Source organism: Sus scrofa, chromosome 4 (genome assembly GCF_054392235.1).
Source record: "Sus scrofa isolate SSC_HxYL_T2T_F1_AM1 chromosome 4, Sscrofa_HxYL_maternal_Yorkshire_Landrace_v2.0, whole genome shotgun sequence".
Classification (NCBI taxonomy): domain Eukaryota; kingdom Metazoa; phylum Chordata; class Mammalia; order Artiodactyla; family Suidae; genus Sus; species Sus scrofa.
This window is the reverse complement of record NC_139386.1, coordinates 40,032,093-40,046,264: the sequence shown is the minus strand read 5'-3', so window position 1 is coordinate 40,046,264 and position 14,172 is coordinate 40,032,093. Positions and strand designations below refer to the sequence as shown.

At 45.2% G+C, this 14,172-nt stretch overlaps 1 protein-coding gene across 3 annotated transcripts in view; it reads left to right on the top strand.

The window, feature by feature from the left end:
• The window catches only part of SDC2 (syndecan 2), a 168,557-nt gene that overhangs the window by 109,056 nt on the left and 45,329 nt on the right, over positions 1–14,172 (top strand). For 2 of the 3 annotated variants that reach the window (XR_014842729.1, NM_001315754.1), the window contains 2 exon segments: positions 1,541–1,652; positions 8,599–8,735. Coding sequence is in view for 1 of the 3 variants with exons in the window: in NM_001315754.1 (NP_001302683.1) it covers positions 1,541–1,652; positions 8,599–8,735 (249 nt within the window). In the remaining 2 variants the exon portion in view is untranslated. 3 annotated transcript variants of the gene reach the window in all.

Sequence of the window (14,172 nt, the reverse complement as noted above, 5' to 3'; positions counted from 1 at the left end):
GGTTGCTGCAACAAAGTGGATGCCTGTACCTTCCTGCACGTGGGTTCAGATTGAGGCCACTGGAGCCTCTCCACCCAGAAGCCAAAATCTGAGTGAGGAAAGTGATGCTGCGTTGGGAGGTGGCCCCATCGTGCCAGGCCCAGTGAGAGCTGGAACAGGAGGCTTTATTTTAAGATGAAATCAAATGAAAGACACTGTAGGAAGGGAAACATTTTTTGTCATTCTTGTTAGAAACAAATATTCAATTCGGTTTTGTGTGTGTGTGTCTTTTCTAGGGCTGCATCCATGGCTTATCGAGGTTCCCAGGCTAGGGGTCCAGTTGGAGCTGGAGCCGCCGGCCTACACTACAGCCATAGCAACGTGGGATCCGAGCCAAGTGCGACCTACACCACAGCTTACAGCAACAGCGGATCCTTAACCCACTGAGCGGGGCCAGGGATCCAACCTGAGACCTCATGGATACTAGTTGGGTTCATTAACCACTGAGCCACAACGGGCACTCACCAATTTGATTTTTTTAAAAATAGGACAATAATGACTGTTTCCTATCTCCACATACAAATGTTGAGAAGTTAACTGTTGCATTGATTTCTGGGCTTTCATGAGATATTGGTGGTAAAATATCAATTCACTGAAACTGTTTAAGAAAAGCTCTATGTCTGCTCTGCCTCTGATTCATGCAGGCTCCTCTCTTGGCGGGATTAGGTTGAATTTTAATACTTAAACTCTTACTGAAGAGCTAAGAAGCTGTGGAGCTGGTTGACTTAGTGAATGATCCCTCTCCATAGTCAGCATGTGATTTGCTGTTACCAAGTGCCAGGAGTATGAAAAGAATGTGCTCATGTGGGTTTATCTGCATTTGTCATTAAGGCCCTGCTAAGCCTGTGAGCCCGGGACACAGCTCACCCACATTTCTGGCTCGTGGTGGGCTGTCGCCCTGGTCCGTGAGCCTCCCAGGCGCTGCTGCTCTCGGGGTGTGGTGCTGGCATCTACATGCGTCTGGGCTGTGGCAGGGAGCCCTGTGACAGCCTGCCCCCCAGTAGAAGCTCTCAGCCCTAGTGATGCCTCTCTGAGTGTGGCCAGGCCTGCCGACGTTCAAGTGGATCCCTGGGCATTGATCCCAAAGAATGTCTTAAGTGATTTGAGCATCTGGTAGCTTTTCTAGTATGGGGAACTCATGGTGACTTTGTGGCAAGAAGGCCTGAGATGGTTACAAGTAGCTCTGGGGCCACTGGAACTCAGACGAGTTTTGTAGCATGTAACGTGAATCAGCCCATGATACATGCTTTGGTTTCAGAGCCATCTTCATGCTACTGGATTAGGCTACACAGGCTTCCCTCGGTGGTATTCGTCAGTCATCAGTCCTTGAGGTCATGCAGGTTGTCAGAGGGTCTTGAGGAAGGGCCGAGCCAGAAATTTGGGTTCAAAGGAACAGGGGAGAGGCACGGGTAGTCCTGGAGGTGTAAACCTGAACAGTAAGATGAACAAGCTCGTTTCCTAATCACTCACCATCCTGCATCCCTTCTCTTTCCTTTCTCAGCGGGCAGAGCTGACGTCTGATAAAGACATGTACCTTGACAACAGCTCCATTGAAGAAGCTTCAGGAGTGTATCCTATTGATGATGACGACTATGCTTCTGCTTCAGGCTCAGGTAAGGCTGGCTACTAACCCACTCTTCTCCGTTCTCCACGCTTGGGTATGCACACACATGCACACATGCGTGTGCACACACACACATGCATGCACAAATGCATGCGGTACACGCTCTCCTGGGACTTACCTCGAGGAGATAGACAGCATGCATTATAGTTAAGAGCATGCTCTGTGGAGTCACAGCACCTGGCTGTGAATTCTAGCTCCCTGCCACTTAAGCTGTGAGATATCAGGAATGTATGTGACTTGGCTAAACCTCAGTTTCCTCATTTATAGAATGGAAGGTAATAATAGTCCCTCCCACATACGTTTGAGGCGAGGCTTAAAGGGTTGACACATCTGTAGCTCTTAAACTTTGCTGCTTGGCAGGTAGTCAGTGTTCTGTCAACATTAGCTTTGATTTTTATTATTAAGGCTTTCAGAGTGATGTCATGGAAACCACCCCTCAAGAAATCCCTCAAACACTAGTTTCATAAAACCACCAAGCTACCATAAAATTTATAAGTGAGACCAAGAAGAGTTATAGTTTCTGTATTCCTCAAAAATAGGTCAAAGAAAGTAGCAGCCAGGTAAAATGATTGTACAATGATATCCTAAACTGTGGTATATCAGTTATCTACAACCTCAGTAATGCTTCGTAACAAAATACCCCAAAGTGTAGTGGCTAAAAAACAACCATCATTTATTTAGCTCATTATTCTGCAGGGTGGCAATTTTAGACTGGCCTAACTGCGCTTCCTCACTTGTCAGGGGTCAACTGCTGCTTGAGTTTGCAGCTTTGCTGATCTCGCTGGGCTCTGTCCTGACTTTGGGGCAGCCAGGCAGACTTGGATCTGGTTATACGGCCTCTCATAAGGCTAGCCATTTGTTCTGAGAGAGGAGGCAGAGATTCCAAGAGAGGAAGCAGGTGTGTGCCAAACCTCTGGAAGCCTAGGCTTAGAACTGGCACAGTTTCATTACCACATTTGATTGGTCAGAGCTAGTCATGAGGACCAGCCCAGACTTTGCCTCTTAGTGAAAGATGCTTCGGGGTTGTCACATTGCAGAGCATGTGGATACAAGAGGGAACAAAGGATTTGACCACTTTTGCAGTCTACCATGCTTGGTCAGTATTTTACCTGTGAGGGAACTGGCTCCCAAGGAGCCAAGAAAGAAGCAGAGGTGGTGCATATGTTAATGATCAGGTCAGGCATTGGAGGTCAGCAGCGTGCTTGCAGAGTCTTACCCCGGATTCTCCTTGATTTGAAGGATTTTTTTTTTTTTGGTTGTTTTGTTTTGTTTTTTTCTTTTTGCCTTTTCTAGGGCCCCACCCACGGCATATGGAGGTTCCCAGGCTAGGGGACTAATCGGAGCTGTTGGCGCTGGCCTACGCCACAGCCACAGCAACAAGGGATACAAGCTGCATCTGGGACCTACACCACAGCTCACGGCAACACCAGATGTCTAACCCACTGAGCAAGGCCAGGGATCAAACCCACAACCTCATGGTTCCTAGTCAGATTCGCCAACCACTGAGCCACGATGGGAACTCCGGATTTGAGTTTTCATTGTAGATTCAGCCAATGGTCAAAGTCGTGCTGAAGGTAGATGTCTCACAATCAGATGGACCCTGGTTTCAGAATGACCCAGAACATAGGAAAACCAGTTGTGTCTTTGTTTTTTTGTTTTGTCTTTTTAGGGCCACACCTGCGGCATATGGAGGTTCCCAGGCTAAGGGTCGAATCAGAGCTATAGCCACCAGCCTACACCACAGCCACAGCAATGCGGAATCCGAGCCGCGTCTGCAACCTACACCACAGCTCACGGCAACGCCAGATCCTTAACCCACTGAGCGAGTATTTTTTTTTTTTCTTTCTTTCTTTCTTTTTTTTTTTTTTTTTTTAGCTGTGTCTTTGGTAGAGATATGGCTACCTAAGAATGAGTGTTCTAGGTTAGAAAATAACAGGTCTGAGGAAGATGAGGGGTGATGGCTGACCTGGTAACAGGAGCTTACAATGCAGACCTCATGTAAAGAGAGCCAAGTTATTCTGGGGAGGGTGATAGATATCACACACGTGGGATGAGTGTGAAAAGTTGTTCTCTGTAGCCCACAACTCTATTAATATTGTTTGCTTATGACACCTCTTTTTTTCTTTAGCACCTCAAATGTGCTTTGTAACTGCCTTCTCCAAAATGTCCCAGGAAATCCATATCATAAATGTGGACACTTTTCGGTCCCCATTTCCCGCATCTCAGAATAGAAGTGGCGATGGTGATTCATACATGTCCAAGTCATTGTGCTGGTATCTACCAAGATTGCCCTTTAGTTGAACATAAAGGACACAGGTTCAGGAGTTCCCGTCGTGGTGCAGAGGAAACAAATCCGACTAGGAACCGTGAGCTTGCAGGTTCGATCCCTGGCCTTGCTCAGTGGGTTAAGGATCCGGTGTTGCCGTAAGCTGTGGTGTAGGTTGCAGACTTGGCTTGGATCTCATGTTGCTGTGGCTGTGGTGTAGGCCGGCAGCAACAGCTTTGATTCAACCCCCCAGCCTGGGGACCTCTATATGCCTCAGGTGTGTCCCTAAAAAGACAAAAAAAAAAAAAAAGGATTCCCAGCCCCCCCTACTCTGCACATCCAGGTGCATATCCAGGATTTGAAGTGGATCCTTTGAAATCCCGAACCACTCATCAGACGGGTCGAGCTGAGGCTTCAGGGTGGGCCCACATGGCTTCTGCCTGGGCCCCATCCATGGGCTGATCCATTGCTGCAAAGTGGTGTATCATTCTGGATTTGGGAAACCTTCTCCCGCTGCACTGGGAATGTTGATTTTCACCTTAAAGTTGGTCTAAGTTATAAGTGACATGTGCACAGCACTTAGCCTGTATCAGGCACTGTTCCTAGTTTTATGACATCTCAGAGACCAGTTCCATTAGCTCCATTTTTCACATGAGAAAACTTGAGGCTCAGGGAGATAGAATAACTTGCATCAGATCACACCGTTGGAAAGTAATGGAGCTGGGAGAGGGGCCAGGGAGTTGTTCTTGAAAGCCTGTCCTCTTTCAGTCCTTGGCTCTGCTGCCTCCTTGTGTCATAAAACTCCACTCTAAAATGAAGAGACCCCGCCTGGCCGATGCCCATCCCAGCTGGAACCTGGGATTTCCCCCACTTCTGGGTTTTGGCCAGTGTTCCCTTTGTCCTTACTCCAGTTGGGAACTAGAGGAAACGAGAAGAAAATGGCCAAAGGCCCAGAGGGTACTTCCCAGGGGAGAAGAAGGTACCCTTCGATATATGTGGACTCAAGGGCATGGGCACCAGTAGTTAGAAACACTGTAACCATCCACTTAAACGTTTCATGGGCATTCGCTGTGTGCCAGACAGTAGGCCATGTTCTTGGGACATCAAGATGGAAGCCTAGGAGTTCCCATCATGGCTCAGTGGTTAACGAATCTGACTGAGGACCATGAGGTTGCAGGTTCGATCCCTGGCCTTGCTCAGTGGGTTAAGGGTCCGGCGTTGCCGTGAGCTGTGATGTAGGTTTCAGACGCAGCTCGGATCCCGCGTTGCTTTGGCTCTGGTGTAGGCTTGGCAGCTCCAGCTCTGATTAGACCCCTAGCCTGGGAACCTCCATATGCAGCGGGTACGGCCCTAGAAAAGGCAAAAAAAAAAAGACAAAACAAAAAAAAAACAAACAAGCAAGATGGAAGCCTAAGGTCCTTGTCCTCAAGGCACCAAGAGGCTGATGAGAAAACTGTGTGAACGAGAACAAAATAAGCAGGACACCGTGTCATGGGTGATATATCCTAGGAAGGTCCTATGCAACAGAGAACGGATAAAAGATGGCAGATTGAACACACATACCTGCCAATACCCAACTCAGCGGACAGTAAAGGAATTGGGCCTAAACTCACAAGGACAAACAAAACAGGACAGGAGACAAAGGCCACAAGGTTTTGAAAGCTGGGAAGCCGACAGGCTGGTAGTAACAGACTTGGCAGACCTGAGAAAGACGAGGTAGCCAGCCATGGGGGTGGGGAGTGCCAAGGAACAACCCACTTGTCACAGCAGCATCCCCCTGGGGCCCCCGCATTCATGGCACTGGATGGAGCGTGAAATGGTACTAAACTCAGGATGATGGGTTGAATGTCTGTTTAAGAAGCAAGGAGAGGAGTTTCCGTTGTGGCTCAGCAGGTTACAAACCCAACTAGTATCCATGAGGATGCGGGTTCGATCCCTGGCCTCGCTCAGTGGGTTGGGGATCCAGCGTTGCTGTGAGCTGTGGTGTAGGTTGCAGATATGGCTTGGATCTGGCATTGCTGTGGCTGTGGTGAAGGCCGGCAGCTGAAACTCACTGGCAGCTGAAACTCCAATTCAACCCTTAGCCTGGGAACTTTCAAATGTCACAGGTTTGGCCCTAAAAAGCAAAAAAAAAAAAAAAAAAAAAAAAAAGAGAGAGAGAGAAGCAGCAAGTAGATTTCCTAATTCCTTCCCACCAGAATGCAGCAAAGGGACCGATGCCGAATCCCATATTTATTTCAATATACGCTCACCATTTATTCTTAGTAATGAGGGTACATGCTGAAGACAGTGAAAGTATTAAAATACTGAAAAATGAACCCAGCCATAGCCTGTGCACTATTCCCAGGATCTTACCTCTTAGTTTTTGAACAGCTTGTTATAGTCACATGATTCTATGAGGAATTTGGGAGTATTGGTCATTTGTTCCTGTCTAAGGAAGCACTTTCATTTGAGTTACAGACTTTGAGTTTTTTTGAGTTGTTACAAATTTGAAACACAGTCAACTTAAGAAGTTTCTATTTGAATGTGAGAAGTTCTCCAATGTTATTCTGATAAAAAGGCCAAAACAAAGAAAAAAACGTAGTGCCCAGCCCGTAGTCAGTGGCCAGTCCTTATAGAAACTGGGTCAGAGCCTGGAGGTGTTGGGACTCTGTTAGGCACTCCTAGAAAAAACTAGATACAATCCCTTGGCCATATGGAACTTAAGCCTCTTAGAGGAATCTTCAGTTAGTAGTTACACAGATGCATCGTTACACATCTGCGATAAATGCAATCTTAGCGTAAGAAAGGTGGTGCTTAAAAAAAAAAAGACAACACTTCAGGAAGGCTCTAATCTAATGTGGAAGGGAAACCTTCTCTAAGGAATGACATTTGTGCTGAGGTCTGGAGGTGAGTTAGGAATTAACTAGGCAAGGGCCTCTGGCTGAGGATCAGGGGACCATGACTGGAGCACAGGGGCACAACAGGGAAAATGATGCTGGTGGGAAGCTGGCAAGGTAGGCGAGGACTGGACCGCATGGCTGGGCTGAGGCATTTTATATTCTTGAGAGCAGTGGAGTAGCTTTAAATAGGAGCTTGATGGGGTCACAGCTGAGTGGTGGACAGTGGACTGAAAGGGAGCTCTTAGGAAGAATGTGGGTACAGTGATTCATGGGAAGATTACAGAGGTTCAAATGAGGTCATAGCCCTGGACTGTAGCAGGGTGTCAGAATGGAGACCTGATAAAATGATAAAAGCCAAAGTACTGGGTGATGGATTCGATGTGGTGATAAGGAAGAAGGAATCAGAGCTGTGATTTGGAGGAATGGAGGGGTCCATTCACTGCATGACAACATGGGGAGGAGACCAGGTTTGTAGGGGGCGTCAGGGAGATCATGAGTTCTGCTTTGAATGTGGTAGAGACACATATAGTACTGCTGAGCCATTCAAGAAAAAAAAAAAAAATGTCAGGCCAGTGAATATGTAGGTCTAAATTTCAGAGGAGTGGTACAAACTGGTGATAGCAGTTTTTCATTTGTATTTAGATGCTAATTGAAGCCATGGGTGAGAAAGAAAGTGTAGAGTAAGAAGCAGCCTAAAAAGACCCAAAAAAAAAGCGGGGTGGGGGGTTCCTGTTGTGACTCAGCAGTAACGAACCCAACTAGCATCCATGAGGACTTGGGCTCAATCCCTGGTCTCTCTCAGGGGGTTAAGGATCCGGCATTGCCTGTGAGCTGTGGTGTGGGTTGCAGATGCAGCTCTGATCTCGAGATGTTTTGTCTGTGGCATAGGCTGGTGGCTGTAGCTCCAATTTGATTGCTAGCCTGGGAACCTCTGTATGCCACAAGTGCGGCCCTAAAAGAAAAAAAGAGAGAGAGACAAAAAAACAAAACAAAACAAAACAAAAAACAGCAGCCTAGAGCTCAACCTTAAGAAATGCTTCATATTTTGTGTCCACATAGAAGAGAATGAACCTGCAAAGGAGACCTAGAAATAGCCAGAGAGGTGAGAGGGGGGAGCTTGGAAGTCAAAGTCATAGAAACTCAAAGGTAGTATAGCAAGGAGATGAGACTTGACAAGGATCCAGGGGTGCTAGGCGATTCAGTTAGATGAGGACCATTCTGGAAAATGCCACTAGATATGCAATGACCATAACAGAACTGTACCAGCGGTGTGATGACAGGGGATGTTTGACTAGGAGGGGGTAGAGCAGAGAGTGGAATAGATGGTGAGGGAATGAGCTGGGGAGTCTGCACAGTCTTCCAATCTGCATAGCCATTGGAAGCATCCGGCTATAAAAAGGGTGAGAGGGCAGCAACTCACTCAGATAAAGGGTCAGTGTGGGAGAGTCTTCCTTTTTTATGCTTATGTTTTAAAACGGAAAAGATAGCATGTTTCAACATAGAAGAAATCTCATGGGTAGGAGAAATTGTACATGTACACAAAAGAAGGGCTGCTTGGGAGGGTTCGGATAATACTAATATAGAAAAAAAAATGCCAAGCTCCCTGCAGTTGAAATCACTTCTTCATTGCTATGAAGATTGCAGGAAGGGTTCTCGGTGAGTTCTTCAGGAGCAGGTGTTTAGGAAGAGCATGGCTCTCCCTTGTCAACCTTAGACAGTGTTGTCTGATCCTGCAGCCATCTGTGTCCTGACCCATGTGTTGAGCTCATCTTTGCTCATTTTGCCAGGGGCCGATGAGGACGTAGAGAGTCCAGAGCTGACCACATCTCGACCCCTTCCAAAGATACCGATCACCAGTGCCGCTCCGAGAGTGGAAACCACGACGCTGGACAAGATGCAGAACAAGATCCCTGCTCAGACAAAGGTTTGGTTTCATTTTGCACTGTCAGATTGTTGTAAATGTGCCTTTTAAAAAAATTGTACAGAAGGTGCCTTTTAAGAGGCACCCTTTAAAATTGTGTGAGGACAAATGGTCTTTTCATTATATTGTAAATGGCTCTTCCTTGCTTTTTATGATCGTTTTGACATTTATCCACCTACTGCTTTTTTGTTGTTCAGAAGACTTTGTTTTTCAGAGCAGTGTTAGGTTCAAAGCAAAATTGAGTAGGAATAGAGAGTTCCCATGTACCCCCTGCCCCCATGCATGCACAGCCTCCCCCACTCTCAACATCCTGTGCCAGAGGGGTACCTTTGTTACAGCCGATGCATCTACATTGGCACATCATAGTCCCCCAGAGTCCATAAAATTATGGATTACCTTTGGGTTCACTCGAGGTGCTGTTTATCCTCATGTACCTCCTATGACAAACATATAGGGGGTATGCAGACACCATTGTTTGTTTGTTTGTTTGTTTATAAACAAGATTTTTTTTTGGTTGCTCTAATCTGGTTTCTAATCTTTTATTCTTTTTTCTTATAATCTAATTTTTCTAATCTTTTATTTTTTTCTTATAATAATCATTTTTATTTTTTCCATTATACCTGGTTTACAGTGTTCTGTCGGTTTTCTACTGTACAGCAAGGTGATTCAGTTAATTTGTTTTTATTCATAAAGAATCTGTTCTGAGTTAAAACCACTGTGGACCTCAGATCTGCTGAAACGGGTTATAGACTAGGGTGGCCCAGGTACTGGTCTTTGGTCTTTGGTTTCCTCAGAGTCTTTTCAGGCCCACATCAGGGCTGTGTAAACAAACCTTGACTCCTCCAGTGATCATGATGAATGTGGGTCCATCTTAATATTTCTTGTGAGAGTTGACATATTAAGAAATAAGGTTTTTGGCCTTAGAGCAGAGCAAAATTTCCTATTAGCTGATGGAAATTATGAGGCCGGTCATTTTGACCTTATTAGTCTGCTCTTGCAGTTAGCTGACCACTCACTGATAGGTAAGCTGTTTAAGTTGGAAAATGCATATTAAAGTCTGAAGAAGACCTAGGTTTCAAGTTCTAGATCTGATCAAGTGTCTTGGCTTCTCTGAGGCCATTATTCATGGGTCCTTGAGAAGATTCAATGTGAGGGCATGTAACACAGCATCTGAGACCCAGGAAACATTCTATAATAAGCATTACTAGAACTTGGTTAGAGCAGGAGAGACGGAGCCATTCACCCAGTGGGCGTGCAACCAGAGATTTGCAGGTAGTCCCCCAGTAGCATGCAGTTTATGCGAACTTGGAAACTCAAATGTCCCCTTTGGAGCTCATTTGTTGTTAGAAACGAGATGCTGCCATGCTTTTACAGGCTGTGGAAGGCTGTGTCGTGAAGGTAGGGCCAGGCCTTCTCTGGGGTAAGAAGCCCCCCTCCGCAGGTAGGAACCCAGGCAGGCTTCCTTCCTGCTCATTGAGTCTCCTGCTCTTCCCAGAGTGCATCTGTTCTTTCTCCCACCCTGCGCCCTTGGTGCATGTGCACAGGGTGGTGACTGACATGGCTGGATGGGTTTCTGCAGATGCCAAGTAGCCAGGTCAACCCTTTCCAGATTGGAGTATTGTCTGTTGGAGGGAGACGGGTCACTTCCAGTTAGTGGTAGATTTACTTCACGGGGCCAGGCTACAGGAAAGGAAGGAGAAGAAGCTCTGAGCACGGAGGCAGACACAGCTGGCATGTGCCAGCTCCGTGCATCGTCCCAGCTCCAAAAATGAATCAGTGAAATGAATGAAAGGAAGAAAGGAGAAGAGGAGAAAGGAAAACTTAACAGTTATGGCTGAGGATAAGGTGGCTCAACACCTCACAGTGTGTGTGTGGCACATCATCGGGTGTGGCTGCTGAAAGAGGCATCTGGCTTTACCACATGTTTATTTGACCACTTGTCAATGACTAAGCTCTTGATAGCAGCCACCTGCAGGACTCGCTCTTTTCGAGACAAGAAACTCAGCTTGAGCTTTTTGTGGTAGAGTTTATCTCAAGCAAAACCTGGTTTGATGTCGAGCTCTCTGGTCAGTTAACAACAATGGATTGAAAATCGATTTAAGTGTTTAAGAATGGGCTTTAAGGAAGAAATTGGGTCAGATTGAAATAAAGAAGATAGATGGTTGGCAGATGAGCTCAGAAATCGAGGACCCCAAAACATTTTAACACATTCCTGTTATCATCTGTGTTCAGTATAGTAATAATAAAAATTTGTGCATTCATGGGAAATTTATTGAGTGCTACTCATTGTGTCAAACACTATTCTAGGTACTTATAATAATATTGATAGTGAATAAGATTAATAATAGCGACTAAATGTTCTATTTTGTTGTTGCATGGCACAGCAAAGTTAAACATTGCCTGTAGAATACCATTAATGTAGACTTTGCTTTTCAGTGGGTCTCATGGTGGCGTTAATGTCACTGTTATAGATAGTCTGTCTAGTTTATTGTAAATTTATGTGACAAAATAAAAAGAACACAGTTGTTTGTTCAAGCAGAGCATCGCTCATAATCTTTTACTTCCGTTACATTTCCATGGCATCCACACAATCAGATATGGATATGATGGATCTTTAATTGACATCATTTAGTCATCTGTGCTGCCTTTCCATTATTTCACTTTGCACACATACATTAAGGTATTTCAGATTCATTCTATACTCTAGAAAAAAATTCTTATTAGTCAAACCCCTGCTTTCATACAATAAAAGTTTTCCATTTAAAGGATGAATGTTCTGGAGTTCCCGCTGTGTGGTGTAGGTTGCACCTATGGCTCAGATTCCATCCCTGGCCCGGGGACTTCTATATGCTGTGGGTGTGGCCAAAAAAATAATAATGTCCATCCAGAGCACTTGGAAGCTGGTGCACTGATGGACCATTCCTGTGAGTATGTGGTGGCCCCAGTTTTAGGGGGGACCTCCTGTCTTCACACCTGCAGACCCCCCTGAAATGCAGGCTCCTTATCAGAAGCTGAGTTGGAGAGAATGGAAATGTCAACTCTCCCAAATGATTTTAGGGACTCAAAAGACCTGAGGAGACATCAGGTCCTCTGTCTTAATGATGAGACAAAGATGATATGAATGAGTTCAGCTCGGTCACTAATACAACAGTGGCTACTTCACCTCCTTCGCCCCCAGAACTCACTTACCTCTTTCCCTGCTCACAAAGCATGGGCTTTCCATGAGAAGAATAGGAAACGGAGGCAAAATACTGCCAATGATCTTTTCTCTTTGCTTTACCCTGGTACACGAAAGCTTGGGAAGACCTTTCATAATTTTCTTTGCTCACAGTAATGTAGAGAATAGTGAGATTTGGGGTGCATGTTTGGCCCCAGTAAAATGGTAATTTCTCTGTGACCTCTGCTTTTTGTAAGTCATGGTGGCTTGAGGATTAAGGCAGTATGAGGTTTCCTGCAGCGTGGAAATGTAAGACATTCTTTTTTTAAAATTAAAATATAGTTTATTTACAGTGTTGTGCCAATTTCTGCTGTACAGCAGAGTGACCCAGTCATTCATATATACATACATACACACACACACACACATATTCCCTTTATTATATTAGCTTCCATCATGTTGTATCCCAAGAGACTGGATATAGTTCCCTGTGCTGTACAGCAGGACCTTGTTTCTTATCCATTCTAAATGTAACAGTTTGCATCTACTAATCCCAAACTCCTAGTCCATCCCACTTCCCCCCCCCCCCCGCCCAACAACCACAAGTCTGTTCTCTATGAAGACAGACATTTTTTACCACCCTTTATTATATGCTGTTTTCAGTGGAAGCCTAGTGCTCTGTACACCCCAGGAAGGTGTGAGATCTTTTATGTTATTTAATCCTCTAGACTTAAAGTAGCAGGTTGCCAATTTGGACAAACTCTGGCCTTCAGAAAGGAGTCACTCACTTACTTGGGCCACAGCTTAGGTCCAAATGGAGGTGGTTGGCTCTTCTTAGGCAGAGTAGTAGAGCTAAAAAGGAATTTTGTGTACAGTAATAGACCGATACCAGTAGTATTGGCCAACAAGAACTTCAGCCTGATAGAGAGTAGCCAACTCATTTGAACTGAGCTTCTTTATTCAGTGGTTCTCAAACCATAGAATTATCTGGAGAGCTTTAAATCAGCAACAACAAAAATCAGTGCCAACTTGCTCAGCTCAGACTGATTGTAACAGAATCTTTAGAGGTAGGCTTTTATATATATATATATATATATATATTTTTAATTTTCAAGTGATTTCAGATTTCACTGTAACCTTAGGTCATTCATACAAGATGGTCTGCATTGGTGCTAAAGGTTAGAAAGCCAACAGATGATTTATGTGTTGGTATGGCAGACTAGAAAGTGTTTGGGGGTTTTTGAGAGGTAAAAGATAGGGGAGAGCTTCATGAAGAACAGATGGAAGGTGAAAGAAGTTAAATTTTTGGGTTGGAGTTAGAAGAACTGGGTGAACCAAGGCATAGATGTCAAGAATCAGTTTGGGTAAGTAAGTGGCAGTAGAGATGGCTTTGCAGGGCTTCCTACTGGAGATTAAGTGATGGCCTGGGGGATAAACTGGAAGCCACCCAACACCTGCAGTTGAAAGTGTGCTGCAAAAACTTGGGTGTGATGTGATAAAGACCTGGACAAGGCTGTGAAAACTAGAATCCATGGAAGACTGAATTTGAGAGAATGGTGAAAGGCAGATTGACAGGACTATGACATGACAAAATATACAACTTGAAACGTGTCAAAATAACTTTGGGGACCCAAGAGAATAATTGGTACTATTAATCAAAATAGAGAAAAGTCAATCTGATTTGCTGGTACAGCCAAGGGCAGGAATCCTATCGGCTGCTGGGTAGATGGGAGTAATGCTGCCTGGAAGTGAGGCTGTGAGAGTTGCCTTCTTAGATTTGTATTAGAATTGTGGAGTACTCAAGAAGCTGGGAGTGCCCCTTATTGGACATTTGTAGAAAGTCAGGTCCAAAAAAGTGGTATGACTTGGTCGAGATCACACAGGAGCTACCTATAGAACCCAGGCCTCCTAAAGTTCTAATCCAGGGGTTGCCAAAGATGTAAGAGTGAATAAAAAGAAGGGAGCATTACAGAGTAAGCCTGAGGGCTGCTCCCACAGAGTGATAGCAGGAAGAGACCTGGGAGAACACCTGAAGAGGATGCCTCTTAGGAGGCTGTCAGCACAGTGGCCTATGTATCAAAGAGATGATGAAGGAGTGAGGGGAACTAAGGCCAAGGGTATTGGGTTGGAGCAGCCAGAGAAGATGGTGGCCTGAGGTCAGAATGGTGATGAGAAAGTTAGAGATCTTATGAAATGTTGACTGAAACTATCTAACCATGTCATTAGGATTATTATGAACTCACTAAGTATCCATCCTGCCTGTGCATGGGATGGGTGTTGTAT